Below are 15,659 nucleotides of genomic sequence, written 5' to 3'. Positions count from 1 at the left end.
CCGTCGTGAATTTCACAACGCTACACATTTACCATTTTTGTCAATGTGTCATGCCACATCCTCCGTCCACTGTGGATGAGGCACGGGAAAAGACCGGCTTGCCCTCCCCTTATCCCTCCGTTAACTCCCCCCTCCCCGAGCCAGAACCGACGCCATTTCTAACCCTAGGTGCGAAAAGCGACGGGTGACGGATCTGAGCGACCGCTGCTGGGATCTTGCGCATCCCCTTGTGTAGGGGCTCAACAATGGAGCCTGGTAATTACCCTCCTTGGTAAGTAAATCATCCTCCTCTCCACTGAGTGTAGTCCTTGCCTCAAAGGAGTTGGATGTTTCTAACTCCGCATTTTCTTATGTTCATGATTATTTGGCGGAGAGCAGCTAACAAATTATTTGGTAAGTAGGATGATTCATTTGATTGGTTGTACAAGTTTAAGGTAGAAGTGGAGTTGAGGCAATCTGGTAGTGTAGTTGAGATAGATATTGTTAAAATTGGAGAGAAGCAGCACTTCAATAGATTTTTTTGTGCTTTTAGAGGCAGTATAGATGGATTATTGTATGGCTGCAAACCTTATATTAGTATAGATTCCACTGCTTTGAATGGTTAGTGGAATGGTCATATGTTGCAGCCTTAGCTTTAGATGGTCACAATTAGATGTTTCCATTGGCATTTGGTTTCTTTGACTCAGAGAGCAAAGACAATTGGATTTGGTTCATGGAGCAGTTAGGCAAGGCCATTGGGGTAGTTCCAAGACTGGCTTGCAAGGGCCTAGAATCTGCTGTCAAGCAAGTTTTTTCATGGGATGAACAGAGTGAATGTTTTAGGCACTTGATGGAAAACATGAAGAAGAGGTTCATAGGAGATGTTTACGCTGAAAACATGTGGCTTGCTGCTAGAGCTTACTCACCTGTCAAGCACAATTACTTCATGGCTAAAGTCTTGGAAGCTAGCCCTGAAGTAGGAATGGCTAGAAGAGCACCGTAATCTTCTGTGGGCCAGATCTAAGTTCTCTCCTGACATCAAATGTGACTACATCCTGAACAACTTGGCTGAGTTATGGAATGCATGGATAAAGAAATTCAAGAACCTGCCACTACACTGTATGGTAGATGCTATAAGAGAAAAGGTGTGGTCATGTTTGAGAGGAGGAGGAGGATATCTAGAGCTCTGCATGGAGTCATTCTTCCTGTTGTGATTCATCAACTAAATACTTCTTCAAAGGGGATAGGGCACTTAAAAGTCACCAAAAGCCTTCCAGATCAAGCTGAGGTCTTTGAGATATACGAGGATGAGGAAGTAAGAAGACATGTGGTGTACCTAAATGAGTAGAGTCGTACCTGTAGAGAATGGTAGGTTACTAGTAAGCCTTGCCCTCATGCATTGGCTGTGATAACTACTGTGAGGCAGCCAGATTATAAGAAGTATGTGGACATGGCATATTCTGCGCAAAGGTTTAGGCAAGCATATGATGCTGGATGGCTTAACACCATTGACAGGAATCAGTGGCCAAAAGTTGACAAGGATTTCAAACTCTTTTCACCATTAGGGAAGAAGAGAGGGATTGGTAGGCAGAGGAAGAACAGAATACCCTCTTGCTTGGAGAGGACAGGTAAGGCTACTAGGCAGTGCATATGTACTGGCTGTGGTGAAAAGGGTCATAGGAAGGGAAGTAGGATGTGGGCTGACTGAGACCAAGAAGAGGTATGTTGTGCACATACTGAGCTCTAATATTAAGTATTGCCATGACTTAACTACTGATCTTGTTTTACAGCAGTCAAGCTAGGAAGAAAGAAGACCAATAATGACACTCCTTCTGAACCAGTCCAAGTTACATCACCCAGGACAAGAGCTGCAGCAGCTAGGGAAGAAGCCCAAGCAATTGAAGCTGCAGCAGCTAAAAAAGTAGCCCAAGCTGAAGCTGCAGCCAGACAAGCAGAAGCACAAGTACATTTTGAAGCATCAAGGACTAAGAGGTTGGTTATCTCAAGCACAAGTACATTTTGATTCATATTATTGAAAACAATATGTAGTAAACATATTGCATTGGCACAGGAGACTTGCTTTGAAAACACCACCTGCTCTTGCTTTGGAAGAAACACCTTATTTGGAACCAGTACCATTGAAAGTGGTAGCAGGATCATCATAACCCATTGTGTCCAAGGTTGCAAAGAAGATGACCCCCAGGAAGGTGCTGGCGACCAAAGTGAAGAAGACACAAAAAAAAGTTTAACCTGTGTGTCTGCTTGGGTGAAGTCTGTGTATGACTTTTGTGTGTTGGCCATGAACTGTACTTTTGTGTGTTGGTCATGAATTATGCTTTTGTATGTTGACTGAAATTCTACAAGCAACAAAAGTGATTGTTCAAAAGTTCAACAATTTCATCAGTAGAAATACATCATTCCTAACAGACAAAAGTGATTGTTCATTCATCACACACAGATACAATACATTGTTGACTCAAACAGAGATAACAAAGTCAAATGTTCCTACTACTTCAACATGTAGCCAACTACAGCACCCATAAATCCTACAAGCAACACAATCAAGAGTACCAAGGCATTCATCAGTTTATCCAGTTTTGCCTCCATGACTTCCTTCTACAACTTCCCACTTGCTACTGCCCTCCCCGTACGCTCAAGTACCATGGATTGCTCTTCTTGTTCATCAACTTGTTCATCACCTTGCCCATGAAACACTTGAATCACCTTGGCATCAACTAAATCTTTGAAATAAAACCTTTGCCACCTATAGTACTCACACTTATCTGGAATCTGAACATCAAGTGCTATACAAGTCAACAAAATGAAGCCAACCAAATGCAAATCATGAAATCAAAAATCCAAAATCAAACTCACCCATCTTTCATTCCTTGGACATTTTATGTAGATCTGACCGTAGTTGACAGAATCTTGCTGCGTCCGCCGCTCAATTACCCATGCCCTATTGCAGAAAGGGTACTGGATCAATGGTAAGCCCGTCTCCTCACCGACAAGGGGATCTGCAACCGGCCTCCTACCACTTGACGACGCTCCAACCTGCGACATTGCTTGCGCGTGGCAGAGGCGACAAGAAGCCCGACGAGCGGAGTCGGAAGGAAGGGAGGACAAGCAGCGCAGGGAGGAAGAAGAATGGGGAATGGGGGAGAAATGGCGTCGGCTCTGGCTCGGGGGGAATTAACGGAGGGATAAAGGGAGGGCAAGCTGGTCTTTTCCCATGCCTCATCCACGGTGGACGGAGGACGTGGCGCGACACATCAACAAAAGTGGCAAATGTGTAGCGTCGTTTGTTTCGTGATGGCAAATATGTTGGAGCCAACGTAAAACTGGCAAATGAAGGAGTGCCCTCCGTAAAAGTGGCAAATAGTTAAATATCCCCTTATTTTCCTAAGCTTTTATTTGCTGTCTCTGACCCCTTAACCTGAAATGTTTACATGTTGGTGTTTTGCTGAGGCATCCAAGGACTACCTTGCCCTCTATGGTTGGTTTGGACATTCAGAAGGACACTGTCAGGAAACTGAGGAGACATACCAGCTCAATGGTGATTGGGCCGGTGACTGCTAGCTTGACGTGGGGATTGTTTTGGGTTGGGTTGGGGGGGGGGGGGGGGGGGGGTTTAGATGGATAAATTTTAGGACTATTTGTCAAAAATTTGGATCATGCAATACATGCAGAATATTCGTCCATATCTAGTGTAGACTATTGAGCAGCAACATCAAGCTAGATGGAGGAAAGATACTCAGCACAGGAGAATAAACTGTCCGCTTACAATGTGGCTTACATCTGACCTATCTGGTGCCCTGGTCCTCTAACAGAGCATCCTTCAATACATTCTGACCTAGGCTGCTAGTGCTAACTAAACAAGTAACCCTATTCTCTACCCAACAAGCGAGTAAGCAAATGTCATCTGTACATTAGCAGGCCAGTCGCTGCCATTGACATTTTTCTTTACAAGATGTGGTTTCAGATTTCTGACCATCGATCATCTGCAGATAAAAACAAGCTACCACGCTCATGGTTTCTTTGATGATCCTCATGAAGCTTGTTATCTGGAAATCTGCCCGCATGTATGTACTTGTATTGCACAGGTTCAGCAAGGTAACTGCTGATTCAAACTAGTAAGATTTACAGCCAGATCAGGATCTGAAAGTCTGAAACTTCAGTTAGACAAGAATCCCTTCACTTGATCTGCAACTGCAGGGGTTTCACATGGTTAAGCACATGAGGAACCAGCGGGTGACCAGTGGTCGTCACTCGTCAATACATGCCAATTTCCCTCTCAAACAATATGTTCCTGATGGAACACAAAACATTAGTCACCAAGGGAGATCTCACCAAGCTGCCCTCATTTATGTCGCGTCACCTTCATTGTGTTTACTTCTCAAATCTGCAACAAGCTTGCATGTCTTCAGGAAAGCATCTAGCAGCTGCATACAAGGCAGCCATGTTAAATGTTTCCGATGTTCTGTATAATAAACTGGTCATTACAAAGCTTCTAGCAGGAATGGCAACAAAATTCTAACATATCTTCTTGAGTTGAACGTTAGTCAATAATCAGGTGAAACAGAAGTGACAGAGACATTAAGAAGAACCATTAGCATTTTATGGCATTGCCGCACGGTACTTACACCAGGATGATGCTGCAATGTAGGAGAGTAGCGATCCAGAGTTAAGTATATCTTTTGAAGAAGGCTTAAATGTGCATTAATCTTGTCGCCCAATATGACAACCTGAATCACATCGGAAATATTTTAGAGTTATTGCCCAATGAACTTATAATTATTATACATCACATATTTTTGCAGTCAAACAGAAGATTAATTCTATAAGTACCTTGGCTTCAGCCTTTTGGAGCTCAAAACGTCTTGTTTCAAGCATTTGTTTATACCAGAGCCCTATTTTTGTTAGTACTACAGCTTGTCTGACCATGTGGCTGCAATGATCACTCAAATCCTCTGACCTGAAACGACCATGAAAATGAAAAAAGTAATATAGGATTCTAGTTTTTGAAAACGAAATAAAAATTCCTGGGAAGAAAGTGTAAAGGAAGATTAACCGACCTGTTTTCAGTTCTTTCCACTGATAATTTTTTCTCAATCTCCACAAATTCTTTTGATAATTTCATAATAGATACTAAAATGCACTCCATCTGCTTTTCCTGCTCTTTCTTAGTGAGACTACTACTATGATCCACATTTTTCATGTCAATTTCCTTGAGGACACCAGATTCAATCTCTAAGCTTGAGTTCAGTTTCACAAGTTCATCGTACTGCAGATTGTGCCCATTTGATCTTCTTGGTGATGTGCGAGGCTCCACCTCAATATCACGCAGAACAATTTCTGTACTTTCTTGTTTGATGACTTCTGGATCTTCCTGGTGATTCTGGGTCAAACACCCTTTTTCTAGCTCTGCTAACTTATCCTTTAACCTGTGATTTTCTTCATTGTATAAATACAATTCTTTATCCTTTTCAGAGATTACAGATTCAAGAGAAGACATTTTTGCACTAAAATTCAGTGCAGCACCATCCATGCTGTTCTTAGAGTCATCAAGCAATTGTCTTGTAACAGCTTGGTACAGCTCATCTCTAACATCTCCTTCAATTCGGAGCTCCTCATACTCTTGCCTAATTTTGTCAATTTGTCTCAGGAGCTCTTCTTCCGATGACAATTGAAGAGACAGTTCTGTACTGGCTTCAGACAGTTGAGATGATAATGCCTTAACATCTTTCATCTTATCTGCAAGCAATCCTCGGAGATGCTGATTTTCGTAGTACAAAGCATCTATTCTGCTTGTAAGTCTGCATCTTTCATCGAGCTCATCATGAGTCATGCAGATCGCAGGTACTTTTATATTCTTGGAAATGATCTGATCCATTCTCGATATGATCTCTGGAATTTTCTTCCTCAAAGGTTCAAACTCCAAGTCATTCTTAAGAGAGTGTGACCCCTTCTCCCGTTTAAACCTGAACAGTTCTTCTGTCTTCTCTTGCAATGCTGATTCGTGCATCCTTTTCAGCTTGCTGATCTCAGACTTAAAATAGCTTATCACTTCATCTCTAGTCCTACCGTTGAGATGGCGAAAGTCGGATTTTTCTGAGATGACATCCTTTGCACCAAATGATTTTTGCTTCCTGAAACTCTTACTATCCTCGGCACGCGGAGAACGATCCTCTTTTGTTTTCTTTCCAAAGAAATTGTACTTCCACCTGTTACTCCTACTGCCTGAACTTTCATGCTTGCTGTTAGAAATATGTGCTTCTGGTACTGAAGGCAGCAGTAGCTTACAAAGAGCACCAAGGTCTTCACGCATCGCGGCAAATTGAGCTATGGCTTCCTTCCAGTTCCTGCTCATGGTGTTTGTGATGTTAATTTGCTCATAGAGCCTCCTCTCTAGCTCCTCCTGCAGGCCATTGACACACTCCCCGATCGTGGCGCTGAAGACTTCCAGTTGCAGCTCATGCTCCCACTGGAGATCAGACGCCGACGCGTTGACCGATCCAAGCATCTCCCTCGCCTGTCGGAACACGGCACCCATGAGCAGCTTCAGGGCGTTGAACCTCTCGTCTATCTCAATCAGCATGACGTCAAGGGACATGCCGAGGTGCGCACCGCCGATCACGCGGCCGTTGTCCGGCAAGGCATAGCTCTCGAGGCCGGTGACGCCCCCCTTGAGCTTGCCGAGCTGCGCATCGACCTCCACCCTCATCAGGTCTAGGTACTCGGCGCACCGAGACTGCGCGTTCGCGTCGAAGAGGTAACGATTGGACCGCGACGCCGCCGCTCGGTCGGGCCATTCGTACGAGGAGTAGTTGTCGGGGCTGGAGGTGGACATGATGGACAGCAGCCTGGGAGTCAGCGCCGGCGACGGCGAGTCCTCGGATGTCACTGACCCGCTGCTGAATCTCGTGGCGCAGGGCCTGGTGGTGTCGAGGAAGGAGTAGGCGCCGTTGTATAAACCCGCGCCGCTGTCGGCGTGAGGTTGAAGCAGCGTGACGCCGGATGGACTGGATGATCTGCCGAGCAGCGGGTTCGTTTTCTCGCTCAGTACCTGCAGCAAGTTTGGTTTCAGAGTTCAGAGTTTCAGTTCAGTTGACAACGTTGAAGCACAGAACAGAGTGTGAACTTGATCAGAATGATTGGCATAAGTGTTGACTTCAGTGCTGGAGATTCCGTGGAATAAGTATGTACAATCACAAGTCGACGCAAATCATGGTCAGCGCAGGTATGAAAAATCTGATCGAAATGAAACGATGGCCTCGAAAACCAAAACAAGATGGCATATTTCAAAATCAAAATCCACTGGAAATGAAACCCCAAAACAGAGTGTGCAGTTACTGTCCATTTGTGAGCGGCGAGAACTTTTTGATGGATGAAATAGGTACTACGGTTTCCGGCGAACAAGAACAACTACTTCTGATGAAACGCCGTTCTCATGAGCACCCGGATTGACGGTTGTTTGACATTATACTATTTCACAAGAAACAGAAGAAAATTATCGATGAAGTCTTTGGATTGAACGGGCAAGTCGAAGCAAGCAAATCAACGCACACAAACCCGGAAAGCACTAGGATCATGTTCTAACTTTTAACGCATACCAGCAACGGACTAAACAATCGAGTCAGGATGAGAATGAACACCCAATGAATTGGACCGAACCAAACGAAAGAGATAACACGCAGGAACGCGCAGTTACGAGAATTAACGCGCGCGTGGTAGAAGAGAAGAGAGTCGGAACCGGATCGGATTGCTTACCGGCTGGACCGCCTCCATGGCTGCTCTGCCGGGTCCGCCGTCGCTCGCCGCCGGCACGCACCTCTGCGGGTCTCCACTACAGCCAGGGCAGCAGGTGGTAACTGCCAAGTGCCTACGGGTCGCAAGAGACAAGGCTGTAGAGGATAAGAGGCGGAGGAGGCGCCGAGTGGGAGACCGGGGGCGGCGACAGCGACGGGGAAGGAAGGGAGTGAAGCGGGGTCAGAGCAGTAATGCCCGCGACAGGGACGCGCCACTGCGCCAGGAGTGTACCCACGTTAGCCGTTGCGCGCGCGCGTGTGATCAGCAGCGGGGCGGCGGCCGGGTGGGTCAAGGCAGGGAGGGAGGAGGGAGTAGTTGGGGGAGGCGGCGAACGGGCGGGCGTGGCGGCAGCGGAGAGGGCCGCGGCCACTGGCTCCCCCCGGCGGCGTGGAGTCGCGAGCGGCCACAGGCAGCGCGGGGCCGTGAGGACGTCAGCGGCGGGGCCCCGCCGTAACCGGCCCCGGCAAGACAGGCTGCGATCGTACGCCGTCAGCGCCGTGGCGGCAGGCCGGCCGTGCGCGTCGGGGACCGTTCGATCGAGGTCGGCTGCCACGAGGAGGTAGGTTGTGGACTGGCCCTGCGATGCGAGGATGACGGGGAAGCCGTTACAGGTTGGAGAGGTGCTGAATTGCTGATCTCATCCTGTGCCTGGGTGACATGGTTTTTGGTTTTTGTGTTGGACCTTCAGATGCGATGGGACATTATCGACATTAATGTAGTAGGAGAGGTGATGGGGTTAGGTGAAGATGTATCATGTATGTAACTGATTCCAGATTAGAACAAGCAAAAAAAATATTTCCTGAAGAAAAGGAACGTGACACAGAGGGAGGATGCCATGATCTGAATGCAGATCGCCGCTTGTCAGTTGACAATACAAAAGTGGCCGGTGAATGGGCACAAGGGGCAAGCATCCAACACCAGCAATGCAATGGCTTTTTTCCTTGATTCATGTACCCTTTTTTTTTCTATTTGATAAGAACAGTAATGCAAAGCATTTAGAAAGTGACTGACTGGAGATAAAATGGGGCCAGAGAGGCAACGCTGGCTGCTCCAAGAGCCATGCTTTAAACAATTCAGTCATCAGGTTTCGTATGCATACGACCTGGACAGAGACCTCTGTGAGATGGAAATCAGGAAATTGAAGCAAAGCACTGCACTGCAATTTTGAAGGGACGGCTGAAAGTTACATGCTCCATTCCGTGCATCACGTGACGCGGAAGCTTATGAGTTACAAGGGTGATTTTATTGGTTTCCACCATCGCCAAGAAAACTTTTATAATTTTACACCACCGGCAAGAATAATCCATCGTTCGATTTCAGTCATGTATCTGTGTCTCTTCTTGGCATTGGCTCGCAGCAAAACAATCATAACACCTGCAAATATCAGACCCTAGTAAACCTCGACGTGCCATTGCTTGTTCTTTTTCAGCTGCGACAGCTTCTGCTCCCAGCTCTCCCCTCTCTGCTCCGCCACCTTCTTGAGGGTGTCCTGAATCCCAGGCATCATCCCCTTCAAACCGCAGAAGTAGATGTGCGCACCATTGTCCAGAAGCTTGAAAATCTCATCGCTGTACTCCTCAATCTTGTCCTGGACGTACATCTTGCCACCGCTCCTGTTCGTCTGCTCCCTGCTGAGGGCTTTGTCATACCTACAGGTATAAAATATAAGTACTTCAGCAATGCTGCACTCTCAAATCCCAATAAGGTTGTACGGATATGCAAACTGAAAAGCACCTAAAGTCAACAACGAAGCACAGTTGTGGACAAGGGTAGCATGAGTACATGAAATGAGATTGCAAGATGGATGAGGTTATTCTAACCTGAAATTGTCTGGATACTGCTTAAGATAGCTTGTGAACTCTTCGTCATAGAGAAGGCTGTCTGAATTAGCAACGCCAAGGAAAAGCCAAGCCAGGCCACCAAATCTGTAGTTTGGGACATCTTCCATGAACATGCGGCGCAGGTACCCACGGAATGGTGCCACACCGGTACCAGTAGCAATCATGATGTGGGTTGCGTTTGGATCCTCCTCAGGTAGAAGCATTATTTTGCCAGAGGGACCTGAACTCATGATGAAATCGTATGAGACGCTTTGAGGCTAAACATCCACTGTCTTCATTAAACTAATATGAAAGAACAATTATAAATTTATACTAGCAAGATTTACAAGTAGTGGCATATCTGAGAGCTACTTAGGAAAGAAAACATTTTTTTCTGAAAGGGACAAATATGCTCTACTTGTCGCATACTATATGGGTAATCGGAAGTCTTTAAAAATACCATGCGAGTCTAACTAAAGATGGGACAAAACAAGACAGAGATATAAAGTGCAGCGTCATAGTCATATTTACAGAGGATCTTAGATCCTTGGTTGCTTTTACATGTCAAAGTTTTCTTGGGACTAGTGTTTCAATGGCATTTTTGCACATGGTTATATCAGAATGTTGCAAAGTGCAAGCCTGTGACACTGAAAACGACCAACTGTTTCTTAATGCATTGGAAGCAGAGTTGTTCCTGCTATGTCTTAATTTTCATCTCTAGCTAAATGTATATTTAATACCCTTATAAAGAATATAATAATTGAGAAATGGATGATCTACCAGGTGAATTTCACAGAGTACATTAACCAAAAGAACTAAAGAACTACCATTGTGGTTAGGAGGCTCTCATAGAAGTAAGGCAAGTAAACACACAGGAGTGCCTTTACATCCATCAGGAAGTTACCTGTCAACTGAATCTTGTCCCCAGGTTTTGCATTGCATAGGAAGTTACTGCAGACGCCATTCTTTGAGGGGTCCTCCTTGCCAGTTTCAGGATCATAATAAACTGCACGGCGGACACACAAGCTTCCGGTCCGTCCATCAAAGTTATCTCCGTATCTAGTCGATGCAATTGAATAAAGCCGGACATTATGCGGGGCTCCAGGCTTTTTCGGGTTTTCTCCCTGACACATAAAAATGCACTCAGGGTTCAGAGAGTTGTGAATGTGAAGAGAGAACATGATGGATAATAAAAGAGATGAATAAACAATTGGTACTATATGATCAATCGAAAGCAATTTTGCTGCACAAGATGCTATGTATTCATTCATGGGAATATTTTTTTTCTAGCCTAGTCCTGCAGTATATTGAATGGCATACTGAAACAATCTCTACGGATTCAAAATGAACATCAGTATGCCTGCCTTTATGTATAGAGTATAGCATATGTTGCACCATCCACAGGTAAACTTGATTTTTCATTATCTGATAGACAAGGGGAAACCAAGTATGATGAAAACTAATACATGCATCCTCAGACAAAGGAAACGATTGGGAGCAGGGAAAACTTACAGGAGGAATCACACCGTAACTCTGGCCCTCCCAGTAAGGCACATTGCCACCATGGTCAATGACGATGTGGCAAGTCTCCCCTGGAGCCTTGGGACCTACAAGCCTCTCCACCGAGACAATGGTGGCCGTGAAGGGCTCCTTCGGCTTGTATGTGTTGAGGGGTGGCTCCTTGGCACTCTCCAAATCGAGCGGCGCAACAGAGACCTTGCTCTTGCTCGCCTGCTGGACCGACATGCAGAGCACCTTGTTCGCGTGCCTGGGCCGAATTGCCTTGCTCTCCCACGCCAATGTGCCACCAACCCATGATTTGTTGCCGAAGCTAAGATTGTTGGTACCCTAGAGCACAATAAAAAGGCCAAACTTAGCTCATTACTATCGGCTTGAGGACGCTGTGAGTTCAGAATCATCAGAAATTCAGCCTAAATGACTGACAAGACTGCTATAGAGTTCAGCAGCAAGTGCCCGGAATTACTTAAGATGCGCGTGGACATGCATGACTGGTCATATGCGATGAACTAGTCTGCGCATAAAAACAGCATCTAGCCGAGATCTTGCAGCGCTACCCGACAATTTTGAACTGCTACCTTTTGGAATCAATCTACCTATTTTAGTCATCTAAACCAAAACAGAGCCCACCGAATCGCGAAGGATTCCCCCGTAAGCGAATTTGAGCACAGACGGCACCGAGATACGCACCTTGATCCCGGAGCTCCCGACGCCGCGATCCGAGCCGAAGACCGGCGCCGAGACAGCCACCTGCAGGCCAGCAGAGAAAAACCGAATCAGCACCGCGCGCAAGCGGGGAACGGGATCGCACGGACAGGAGGGGCGCGCGTACCTGGGACGCAGCAGCAGCGGTCGCCATGTCCGATCAAAGAGGGAGGGGTGCGGGCGGTCGGTGTTTTGATCTGAGGACGGGGAGGAGAGGAGGGAGAGGCGGGTTTATAGAGGGGAAGGGGAAGGCAAGAAGTGAGCTCTTGAGGTGACGGAAGGGGCGACTTGTCGTTGGCTACTTGCGCTTGCTGCTAATCGCGATTAGCCCATTTGCTCTCTGCTCTTTGGGGAGGGCTGGTAGGTTGATTAGCGGCTAATGATCAATCAGCAGCTAAACTTTATTTTATTGGACGCAGTTAGCTGCTAAACTTGTGTGCTCTTGATGGGGGGCGGTATCACTAATCTAATTTCTGGGGGACCAGGGCAATTTGAGCTCGATTTGATTAGCGTTTCGGCAGGCACTGAGAGCTGCCCCGGCTGCTGATTGGCCGCTGGAGTCGGCTAAGCGGCTGCTCGTGTGCTCCCGTTGGCGGCTGAAACGGCCCTTGTGGGGGTGTCAAGGGACCGGGACACCTTGCTCCGATCACAGGGGTCAAAAGATGCTTAGCCTAGCCCAGATGCACGCATGACCTGCAGCGTACACGTCTAGGTGCATCATGGAGTAAGAAAAAGTTCATTTTACTCCCTCGCTTATCCACTTTATCCGTCCCACCTCCTCATCAAAATATTAGCTTAATTTACTCCCTCATTCTATTGAAACTGGATTAAATTAGCCTCCAAGTGGGATTCCCAACCCAATTTTGTCTACGTGGCATGGTTTGACCGGTGTTACCCTATTTGGGCGCCTGACATGGAATGTGTATTACAGAGCCACCGCATGTCACGGAGCCAAACCAATCCTATCTGTTTTCAATGCCAACCGCCTAGCACTCTTCCCTTGAGCAAGCATCGGCTCTCGACAGTAGCGTGCTGACGCCAATGATCTGACAGTTAGCAATACGAGGGGTATGAGTAAAGATCTATCGGACCTAGCATATACAAAGCGATAAAAGCATGCAAGATCTATCAGCCAATACGATTTGATAATTGTGAACGTTTAAATAAGCCAAAGGAGCCGATGAAGACAACCTAGCCAGATCTAAGTTGTTCGATAACTGTGAGCACTTGATTATACCAAGACATCGATATGATGTAACTTAATAAAACCAGGCAACTTGATAACTGTGAGCAACCATCAAAGACAAGCTGAATATTGGACAAAACCTAGAAGTTCTACTTGCAATCTAAGATAACTCGGTAACTAGCCATCCGACCGAATATCAGAAATATAAGATTTAACTTAGAAAGTCCCGATAGAGATCATAATGATCAGGTGACGGTTCTTACAACAAACTCGCTTGAGATTGAAACCGATTCAGCCGTGCGCGTAGGAAGGAACTTGTCAAAACTACTCTATTCCTACTCTTAGAGTTTTGGCGGCATGACGCCGAAAAGTTGTATTTGATTGATTGATGTTTGATTACAAGCCCTACTGGTACATAGTTCATATTTATACTCTGAAACTAACAGTGTCCGAACCAAACTTGACTAGCTAACTGTAGAAATCTTAACTAAGCAAAAGATACATGGACTCTATTTTCCTTTATATAGAATCCTTGCTAACGAAGCTTCCTTCGACCCGTCCGGGCAAAGACCAATCTGCACGCGTGATTAACCCAGACTTCTCCTTTCCTTGCGGCAACTTTATTAATCACCTTTGCTCCAAATAAATCACCTATTGTCAATTTCAAAGTGTTAATACTGCAGATTGAAATCAAAAGACTATAAGAGGAGAATTTTGATTAAGCTACGAAGTCTGATATTGGGCCGTTGGGCCTATTAATTCTTGTACTGGGCCTATGGTTGTATATCGCAGTTTGGGCAACGCAATATTGAGGGGGCCATTTGCTTACTTACAACCCCCTCACCCCCCCCCCCCCCCCCCCCCCCCGGGATTCTTGTTTTGGTGGGTAAAAATATTTTGCAGATCCGCAATCCGAGATCAAATAGGAACTGGTTTCGTATCAGAATTGGAATCATTTTGATATGTTTCAAATATATTAAGCTCCTTTCGTGTGAAACAATATATTAATCTCCTGTGGTCTTTGAAATAATCTTATAATCTGTATGGAAATTCTCTAATAGGCTTGTATACTAAAACATCCTAAATATTCAATGGTTTTGTTACTAGTCAATATGATTATGTAAACATTTGGACCACTAAGGTGTAATTGATATAATGGTACTTATGCTTGTAATTGATATGACCATGTATCTAGTGTTTTTTTCCCCCTGTGATTGTTTGTTGTGGCAAGATTTCGCTATTTTTTAAAGAAATGATGTGCTTCAGATTAATCTAGTGCGGTTATTTATTTATGGTTTTGGTACTCAGTCAATATGGTTATGTAAATATTTTTACCACTAGTTTGCTTTAAGGCTACTGATTCAGTGGGACTTGCTTTATGCTCTGTAGATGGCGCAGATGGCACCAGGAGGGGCGAGGGGTCTTAAGGTGGGCTTGCCCGGTGAAAAGCTATTAGTCCCAGACTGCTTTGAAAGTAAGCTTGTAAATATTCTAAACACTCAACAGATTTTACTTGCCTTTTTACAACATTATTCTGGAGTACTGATGTTGTTTTCTGTTTCCTTGTAGATATCCAACTTCAGAACAGGTTCCGTCACGAGTACACTATGACTGGTGAAATCAAGTCCTTGATGGACCATAGTCCTCACACTGAATGGGTCACACCAAACACTGCTGCTCAGTAATTCAGAGGACTTTTGGGTGGATATCAAGGATGACATCCACTTTCATGGGGGCTGCGCTATTGTTAAGACCCAAACCTTCGCTCAGGACATCAAACACCAGGCAGGGTACTCTGAGGACATCACTGTGGTTGCGACTGAGCGCACAATGAAAAGAACAGACAATAAGGTACCCTCTTTATATGTCATATGTGCTAGTGGATCTTTGAGCAAACATTACCTAGTTAACTTATAGTGAATTCCTAGTTGCTTATCCCGTTCAATTCCATTATTAGGAAAGTGGATTTAGTACACTTCTGATTGTGACTTGTCTGCTGGTTGCACTACCTACATTTGTGAGATGTTTATTGATAATGCATCTTCTTTATTTCAGGTGGAACCAGGTAAGGATGAGAAAGATACCATTGTACTGGACAGGCACGACACTTATGGTGAACTATGGTTACAGCAGAGATACCAGATTCCTGAGGAACCCACCTTCAGTTTCATCCAATGGATGGATGCAAGGGAAGCGAGATTAAAAGAGGTAACTATCATCATCCAGAAACCGTTTAGTTGTGAATCTAAGTGTTGTGGGCAAAGTTTCTGAGCTTGGTGCTCGAGATAATATCCTTTTATACCTGGTCATTGGTTTGTGGTGCTCTTGCACTTCTGCTATGAACGTAATGAAAGCTAGATGATCCTCTTATGGTAGAAAATATGGATAGTTTATAACAATCGAATTCATCCTATATCTGACCTGACTCATCATCTCTGCAAACTATCTATACTGCCTACATGATGTGAAAAGCATTGGGATAATTTTTCTGTGAGGGGCACATACATAAGCAACCTGTTTAATTTGAGTGCACTGCAACCAATAGGCTAAGTTTCTGGCAAGGTAGTGGGAAATTAGGAATAATCAAATTGCTTGATTGAATGAACTTTGCTTACATGTTTAAGCAACTAGTAAGCAACTAA

At 45.3% G+C, this 15,659-nt stretch overlaps 2 protein-coding genes and 1 pseudogene across 2 annotated transcripts; 1 reads left to right on the top strand and 2 right to left on the bottom strand.

The window, feature by feature from the left end:
* Positions 1–245: 245 nt before the first annotated feature.
* On the top strand, positions 246–1,925 carry LOC140221491 (uncharacterized; annotated as a pseudogene).
* Positions 1,926–3,715: 1,790 nt separating this feature from the next.
* Positions 3,716–7,907, bottom strand: LOC117837415 (WPP domain-associated protein). The gene is made up of 5 exons (XM_072290791.1): positions 7,750–7,907; positions 5,055–7,045; positions 4,828–4,954; positions 4,623–4,724; positions 3,716–4,421 (listed from the first exon to the last, which is right to left on the bottom strand). The coding sequence occupies exons 1-5, from the start codon at positions 7,765–7,767 to the stop codon at positions 4,344–4,346; spliced, it is 2,316 nt and encodes a 771-aa protein (XP_072146892.1). The 5' UTR covers positions 7,768–7,907; the 3' UTR covers positions 3,716–4,343.
* A 1,019-nt stretch (positions 7,908–8,926) lies between these two features.
* On the bottom strand, positions 8,927–12,117 carry LOC117837416 (ferredoxin--NADP reductase, root isozyme, chloroplastic). The gene is made up of 6 exons (XM_034717035.2): positions 11,959–12,117; positions 11,817–11,876; positions 11,121–11,456; positions 10,513–10,732; positions 9,609–9,849; positions 8,927–9,437 (listed from the first exon to the last, which is right to left on the bottom strand). Exons 1-6 carry the CDS (start codon positions 11,983–11,985, stop codon positions 9,179–9,181), a joined length of 1,143 nt encoding a protein of 380 aa, XP_034572926.1. The 5' UTR covers positions 11,986–12,117; the 3' UTR covers positions 8,927–9,178.
* Between the last annotated feature and the right edge of the window lie 3,542 nt (positions 12,118–15,659).

Source organism: Setaria viridis, chromosome 9 (genome assembly GCF_005286985.2).
Source record: "Setaria viridis chromosome 9, Setaria_viridis_v4.0, whole genome shotgun sequence".
Classification (NCBI taxonomy): domain Eukaryota; kingdom Viridiplantae; phylum Streptophyta; class Magnoliopsida; order Poales; family Poaceae; genus Setaria; species Setaria viridis.
Note: the sequence above shows the minus strand (reverse complement) of the source record. Positions and strands in the feature narration are given on the sequence as shown.